The following is a 7688-nucleotide window of genomic DNA, read 5'->3' as shown; positions in this document are numbered from 1 at the left end:
CAGGGGCCAAAATGAAAAGCTGCTTGTTTGTTATCACCTCGTGGAGTGAAGCACATCTGCTGTCTCCTGCCTGCGTCTGTGGCCACAGGGTGGCTTCCTCCGTGTTCAAACCCACTCCTGGTCCCATGGTAAGGTGGCAGAGAAACCCAAATGTCACCATGCCATGAAAACGGCAAACATCCAGATTGCCACATCAAGAAAAGCTATGGTCTCACAGATGGTTGGTCCCTGTCAGGCTTGCAGTGCAGCCCCCTGGAATCAGACTTCCGACCGTGTGAGGCCGAGGGAACGAACGCCCCCACGCCACACAAGAAAGCGGACAGCTGGGATAGTGCTGGAGGCCTGTGCCACAGTGGGTGTATCAAAGTGGAATGGCCTGATTTATACTGGTAAGCAGTAATGTTGTGGGGACTGCTCTAAGCGCGGAGCCATGCTGGGAATTGGCTGGGAAAAGGGCTGGCTGGTGCACCCCAATGCAACAGCTCTCTAGTTAGGCAGTTGTGTGCCAGTGCCCTGAAGGGGGTCTCCAGGCATGGGCTTAAGTTCAGAACTGCAGATGCCTAAGTTAACCCTTTCCTATGTCACCTACTGTGTAGGCAAAACTTCTCTAACATCAATGAGGGAAGAACTTATTTATTCCCCTGATCTCTCAGGTTTCCTACCACATTTCATGAAAACATAACACAGCATAGTCATAAACATAACACCTTCTTCCCTCCGGGTACAAGTTATATGGAGAAATTAAGGAGAGCAGGCACTGAGTTGTAAAACCATGTGTACATTTCTTTTCCCTGGGGAAACTCCAAATGAGACAATAATTCCGGAACAAAGTGACTTCCCATCTCCTCTCCCACCTTGCATGGCATGATGTCCTCACAAGGAGCTGCTGTGTGCTGTTGTGTGTCCCATTTTCTACCACAGACAAGTACTATGCACCCCACTTCATCTGCTTCCCTTCTGCTGTAAAGTTCAGCTTGACAGTTGGATGTCAAAGCACCTGACTGTGCTAAGGAAAAGCACTTCAGCAAATACCCATCTCTGCACACGGGCCATAAAACAACAGTGCTGCTTCAAAACCCTGGGGTGCGCGAGGACCTGCCTCTGGGCAACAGCCTGTTGAGAGGTACTGGATTTAAGGCTCCGGAGCAGCTGTAAAGGCGCATAATCCATCCCTCCTCCCGCTAGACCCCGCCGAGTAGCCCTCCCCGGCGCGCTTCCGCGGGCAGACAGGTGCAGGGTATCAAGGCGAGAGGCCCCGGGCGCTGTAGCTGCGCCCCGCAAGGAGCGCAGGGAGCGGGGCGCGGGTCCGGGCGGCGCTGCGGGGTGCCCCGGGCACGGGGGCTGTAGGGGTCTCCCCGCCGGGCCGGCCCCGGCGCCGGCCCCGGCTCCGAGCCCGGCGCCTCCCGCTCCGCCCAGGAAGCGCCCTTTGCCCGCGGAGCAGGAAGCTGCTGCCGGCGCGCAGCGGGGCGGGCGCCGGGCGGGAGCGGGCGCCCTGCAGGTAGGCACGGCACGGCACGGCACGGCGGGGCCGGGCCTCCCGCACCTGCTCGGCTGGGGGACAGGGCGGCAGCGAGGGGCAGGGCCGGGGGTGCCCACGCGGGTCTGTGCCGGCTCTCGGGGGAGGCCATCCGTACTGAGAGCCGGGCTTTAAACCAGTGTCTGAGCCCTTTGTCTGTCGGCACTGTGGAGGAAGGAGCTACCCGCAGGAGAAGCAAAAATGCAGCTCGGAGAAGGGGAGGGCCAACTTGCCCCTTTTATAGACCTCGCTCTGCTGTAGTTGCCGTCCTTGTCTGCTTGCAGCCCATGCCTGTAATGCAGTTTCCCCCCCGTTCCATCCCTTTTCGCCTGCCGCAGAGCAAATGCATATTTTTCCCCAGTTTCCACCCAGTGCCTCTTACCGCTGTTGCAGACAGGCAGCTTTGCACCCGTGCCCCTGCTCTGTGGAAAATCCTCGTTCCCAAAAGCGACACAGTACTTGCTCGCCCTGCACACCTCCTTGCCTTTGGGTGCTCTGGCAGCGCACTCCGCCGCGGCCCTCCTGTTTCGCCCCCTGTGTCTGTCTCCCCGTGCCCCCCCCGCATCCCTGGCTGGGCACAGAGCTGGGCAGGAAGGCAGTCACTGACAAGTGCTGTAGTTTATGAACAAATCTGACGGTACAAGGAAGGGGGGTTCTCATCACACCCAAGACAAGACCAATATGTGCTGGGCAAATTTGTGCAGCTGCATAATTAACTGGTTTTGTGATAAAAATGTCTTCACCTTTTTTTACTGCAAGCATTATCTATCCCAGATAATAATTGGGGAGAGGAAGATTCGAACGCCTTCTTCTGAATTGCAGGTTTGTGCTGTCGTGCCTGGCATGACCGTGCGGAGAGCGCTTAGCCACTGACAGCACTTCAGGAGCAGACTGCAAGATCCCAAGGAGCACGAGAAACTGAAAGTATAGCACTCTGCACTAGGATGAGTCCCATAACCTCCACAGCTTGGTATAAACACAGGAGGAATACAGAGCTGAGTGGTCGGAAGAGAAAATAAGTAGCTGTTTGCAAATAGCTAAGGTAAAGAACATAAATTGTAGGACCCAGCTACAAAATCTATATATGCTATCACAATACTAAAGCCAAGACCCCAGGAACAGTATGGTGTGTTTGCAAAGCCCCTGCTGGAGGTCCAGATTAGATACCTTCATATCTTGCTTTAGTAAAACTGTGGATGTTGCCTACAGTAACCCCACACACCCACAAACACAGACGTGCTTCCTGTTTTGGTTTCCACATTCAAGCAATAACCCAGTATGCCCAAGGATATGCTTCTGCCAGTCACAGATGAAATCCCTGAAGGAATGTCCCCTCTGTTGATGAGGTTTGTCCCTTCCTTTCACAGAGACGTGACTGTGATCGTGGGAAAGGAAGAAACTCTTTCCTTACTCCAGACTAGCCTGTTAATTGTATAAAGGCTATCTGCTTTGTGCTGAGCTGCTGTAGCAAATCTGAGCATAGCAGCAGTGTGTCAATGGCAACCCGAGCTAGGAAATTTTTGCAGAAGGGAACTCTTCCTTCTACCTCATCTGCTTGCTTAGATGTTTCCCTGGGGTGGTTGTTATTGGATATTTGTCAGATGCTGATACCACGTCTGAAATGCTGAGGGATTTGCTCCTCCAAAGTTCCTGTTTGTTGACAGCTTTCAGAGAGAAACCCTGCTGTTTGTGGTTAGCTGCCTGGGGGAAAGGTCTATGTGTGGACAGGGTTTTGACTCCTCCTGCTCTAGAGTGGGGGTGGGCCATCTGGTACTTATTGCAGCATGTAAATAGCTTGGTTGGCTTGTACTGCCAAAATTGCAGCAGAAATTCTCAGCAGTGCCAAAGTCCTGAGAGCTGTAGGGCTGCAGAAAGCAACCTCCCTTTGTATATCAGCTTGGAACTGCCGGAAATGATCCATCTGCAGGGGTAGTCCAGCGTTCAGCAAATATTTAAAGTAGGGACTCAGATTATGAACTTTTAAGGCTGCTGCTTTTTTTTTTTTTTTTTTTTTGCTAAGGCTTCTTTTTTGCTTATCGTATTATTTTTTTTCTTCATGGTTCTGCAGTTCAAGATTGCAGTCTTTCTCTTTTGCTTGCTCCCTTTCTTTCTGTCCAGATTTGCCACCTAGAATCAGACTTCAAGACTGGTGGTTTTATAATCACTGGAAACCGAGGTCCAAATCTGTTCCCTTCATCTGAGTTGTCTCCTTGATTCTGACACTATCTAATCCCTTATTACCCATTACCTGCCATTAAATAGCTGTTGGCGATGTATCAAGGGGTCCACGACCAGGCACCCATCAGTTTACAGTGTGTATTTGCACCAGAGCCCATCTGTCGAGTTAGTCAGTTCCACCTGGAGCTTGAGTAGTTGTCCAGAGATATTGGTTGTCCAGAGAGACTGGTAGCTTGAAGCAGAGTTCAGGGAGTATATTTTTGAAGTGATGCAAACTAGTATTAAGTAACTATAAAGACTAAAAGGGGGAAAAAAAGTAATGTCTTAAATGCTTTAAAAATATTCCCGTAAGTGATCTCAGCTTTAGCTGTGATGCATGTCAGTCTCTGGTCCTAGATTCATCCATGTGGTATCCTTTCCCTGCCATCTTTGATTCTTACTTTTTCAAATAAATTTTTCTTACTATTGTATTTTATCTTTTCTTCTGCATTTTTTCTGCAGCAACTGCTAATGCCTGCCCTCTTGATGCTAACTGCTGTTGCTTACTGTTTGGCTGGGTTTGGCCTTAAAATAGTAAATACTGAAGGAAAAATTCTTGTCTTTGGTGCTGATTGCGTTTGTAAGAGCACACTGCCCAACAGTTGCATTCATGGTGGTTGTTGGAGCTCAGTAGGGATGCCAGGCAGGGAACTAACAGAATCCAGCTGGAGTAGACAAGACATTAAATTGCCTCTTTTGTTGATTTTTGCTGCCTCAGCCTGAGAGTCTTGGAGGAGAATGAAGAGATGAGGTAGCAAGTAAGGAAGTCAGGTTCTGGTGACCAAAAAGTCATTTTCCGTTTAAAATAATCTTAGGAGAGTAATTAGTCTTGTGGCTGTCATTATTAGAGAAATGTAAATATGGCTGGGTTTTGTTGTTTGCTTACACCTGTATCTATGATTGCCATCAACCAATTCTGAGTCCAGCGCATCTGGTGTATGTCCTAATGTATATCGCTTATCAGAAGAGGGGCAACCTTGAATCTCCTTTAAGGAAAGAGAAAGTATCTGACACCAGATACCTCAGTAGTGCTCAGGATGCCCATACATGTTTGCCCAGTTGATTCCATTCTTTTATGCAACCACTCTGCTTGTTCCCCATATTCAGCAGGGACAGTAGATTTTAAGACATATGACAAGCTTTTGCTGAATATTCAACTGAGATTACTTTTGTTTGCTTTTGTAAGAAGGATTCCTGATTGCTGAACCTGCCGGAAGTGCCCAGATGGACCAAGGAGAAGAACAAGATCATGAGGCCTTGGAGGAGACATACATGGGTGAGGAATAAGTTAGATAAGTTTATAAACACAGAGCAAACAAAATGTCCTTTGAGCTGCATCAGTGTTATTTAAGCCACTTTATTCCATGCAGCTTATATTGAAACCTGCTCTTTCCCCCTCAGGGCAGGCAGCCAGCCTGCCTTTGTCAGCCTGCTGTTAAGAGTCTGTATAAGAAGACAGAACATTAAGACGACAAAATGTGAAGATTTCTTGGGGGCAAGGAGGTACCTGTAGCATTGCCCTTGGCTCTGCTGTTCGTGGCACATCTGCTCTGGGTCGCATGATGATGCCATACAGCCTCTCCTACAGCTAGGTTTCCACTTGCTCCCAGTCTTCCCTTTACTGCTTCTCCTACATGGTGCAGACCAGGCTCCCTAGGAGAACAGCTTGCCCATTCTCTGCTGTGCCGCTTCCCAGAGAGAATCACAGTTAGGGTCGTACTTTTTTTCCAGGTGGTGAGGTAGGTACCCTTCCAGATCACCTTGCAAGCACAGATCAGCAGGACTCGTTGGCAGCAGGGTCCAGAGGAGGAGAGGAACAGTTGGGGGACAGCCATGGGAGTGAGCGCGGTTCTCCAGAGGTGCAGCAAGGTGACTGTGAGGAGGAAGAAGAGGCTACGCTGCCTTGCTCTGATATCAGCCTGGTGAAAAGACAGGAGAGAAGGGTGGCAGCAGCCTCACAGCGAGCCCCTCGTGCAGAGCGGCCCACCATCTGCTCTGAGTGTGGCAAGGGCTTCAGTCGGAGCATCCATCTCATCCAGCACCAGCGAATGCACACTGGGGAGCGACCGTTCCTGTGCGGGGAGTGTGGCAAGGGCTTCAGCCAGAGCTCCCATCTCATCCAGCACCGGCGGGTCCACACGGGCCAGAAACCCTACACCTGTGCTGAGTGTGGGAAGAGCTTCAGCCAGAGCTCCAACCTCCTCAAGCACCAGCGCATCCACACTGGGCTCAAACCCTACGTGTGCAGCGAGTGCGGGAAGATCTTCAGCGACAGCTCCACCTGCATCAAACACCAACGTATGCACACAGGCGAGCGGCCCTACAAGTGCCCAGCTTGCGGGAAAAGCTTCAGCCAACACTCCCACCTCCTTCAGCACCAGCGAGCCCACGATGGTGTCCGGCCTTATGCTTGCGGGCAGTGTGGCAAATGTTTTGGGCAGAGCTCTGACCTCATTAACCACGCTCGTACCCACACTGGTGAGAAGCCTTACAAATGCAGCCAGTGCGGCCGGGGCTTCAGTGGCAACTCCAACCTGATCAAGCATACCCGCATCCACACTGGGGAGCAGCCATACCGCTGCACCCAGTGTGGGGAAAGCTTTCGGTTCCAGCCCCAGCTGGTGCGCCACCAGAAGCACCATACAGAGTAGTTGGTGGAGAGAAGGCCGTGCGGACCATAGGCAGCTACCTGGTGTTGGGAAGACACACAGCTGCTCCCCGGACACCTCATATGGGGCGTGAATTTTGGGGGAGGGAACCCTCAGAGCCTTTCCCCTTTTCTTCTGGGTAAATCTGTTTGTGAGCACAGCCCAGACACTCAAGCAAAGAGGGAGGCCGCTGCCAAACAAACTAGTGCATGTTCGCTGTGGTGCAGTGGTTCTGAGCCCCTCCTTTGGGGAGGGGGGAAAAGAAAGGTGCTTACAGTATGGTACATTCAAGGCCAGAGAGGAGAACATAGAGACGTTCCAAGGATCAGTGCCTTTTTCTGTTATTTCTAGTGGGGAGTGATTTTTATCCCAGTAAAAACTGGCTACAATCTGTACCTGTTTTCTGTAGAACCTGCCTGGGTTTTGCCCTCGCAGTAAGGCCACAGCCTGGGATGATGGCTTCCCTTAGAATCCACATCTCCCACTTGCTGGTATTCTTGGGTTTAGGTGGTGTTAGCATCTATTTATTTTAAAACCCCACAACACTGTGCTGGGTGCCCCTGCGTACATGTTGTGGGTCCAGCTGATGCTCTGTTGGGGCCACGTCTATGGAACGGTATTTTTGCTGAGTTACATGGTTGTTAAATTGGCAGTTCCACAAATTACGCTGCTGTCTGACAGCTTAGTCCTCAGCAGCAATTAAGTAAATTAACATCCTAATAGGTATTTCAGATTCTTGTTTAGGTGCTTTTGTGGGTGGCACTTTATGAATGTTTTTATAAAGCTTTTAAAAGTATTTAGGATTACTTTTTTAATTGTGATCTTCTAATTGTCAGTTGATGAACAGAAAAAGGATGATGTTTGAAAAATAAGCTATGTCAAACTTTGATTTTATATTAAATGTTAAACATTTTTTCTTGCATAAAACTTTTTAACTCAAACATATGGTTTTGAGTTGTTAATGATTACGAAGAGGTAATTATGACACTGATTTCTAGAATTTCTGTGATATTTTTGCAAGTGGTTTTGACATCTTTAATAATGACTTTCTAAGGAATATGGGGGAGACAGGATTCTGAGAAAGCAGAAGGAACTGACCTCTGAAGAGATCTTCTTCACTTTGAGGAGGAGAATACTATTACTGGGAGTCTGTCCTTAAAAGGAATTCTTGCTCAGGCGACCACTTGGTACGGGGGAGGAGAGAACTGGCAGTAATAACAAAGATGTTAATATCTCTAGCACGGAAGAACTCCCTGTAATGAACGTGGCAGTGTATACTGAAATGCCTGTTCCACCCACAGAGCTGA

General features: G+C 49.7%; 1 protein-coding gene across 2 annotated transcripts; it reads left to right on the top strand.

The window, feature by feature from the left end:
- The first annotated feature begins 1431 nt into the window (after window positions 1–1431).
- On the top strand, window positions 1432–7251 carry LOC142416517 (uncharacterized). Of its 2 annotated transcripts, none has more exons than XM_075516161.1 (4): window positions 1432–1498; window positions 2339–2558; window positions 4923–5009; window positions 5465–7251. In XM_075516161.1, the coding sequence occupies exons 3-4, from the start codon at window positions 4958–4960 to the stop codon at window positions 6382–6384; spliced, it is 972 nt and encodes a 323-aa protein (XP_075372276.1). In that variant the 5' UTR covers window positions 1432–1498; window positions 2339–2558; window positions 4923–4957; the 3' UTR covers window positions 6385–7251. The 2 variants fall into 2 exon arrangements, with proteins under 2 accessions (XP_075372276.1, XP_075372271.1); XM_075516156.1 differs by having other exon boundaries at window positions 4920–5009.
- Window positions 7252–7688: the final 437 nt, after the last annotated feature.

Source organism: Mycteria americana, chromosome 1, assembly GCF_035582795.1.
Source record: "Mycteria americana isolate JAX WOST 10 ecotype Jacksonville Zoo and Gardens chromosome 1, USCA_MyAme_1.0, whole genome shotgun sequence".
Classification (NCBI taxonomy): domain Eukaryota; kingdom Metazoa; phylum Chordata; class Aves; order Ciconiiformes; family Ciconiidae; genus Mycteria; species Mycteria americana.
This window is presented reverse-complemented; position numbering and strand designations above follow the sequence as displayed.

Excerpts from the sequence above, each read along its gene's own strand:
- LOC142416517 (XM_075516161.1), top strand. The coding sequence starts at position 4,958 with ATGGACCAAGGAGAAGAACAAGATCATGAGGCCTTGGAGGAGACATAC. Across the intron at positions 5,010-5,464 it reads CTTGGAGGAGACATACATGG|GTGGTGAGGTAGGTACCCTT; the intron begins GTGAGGAATAAG and ends CTTTTTTTCCAG.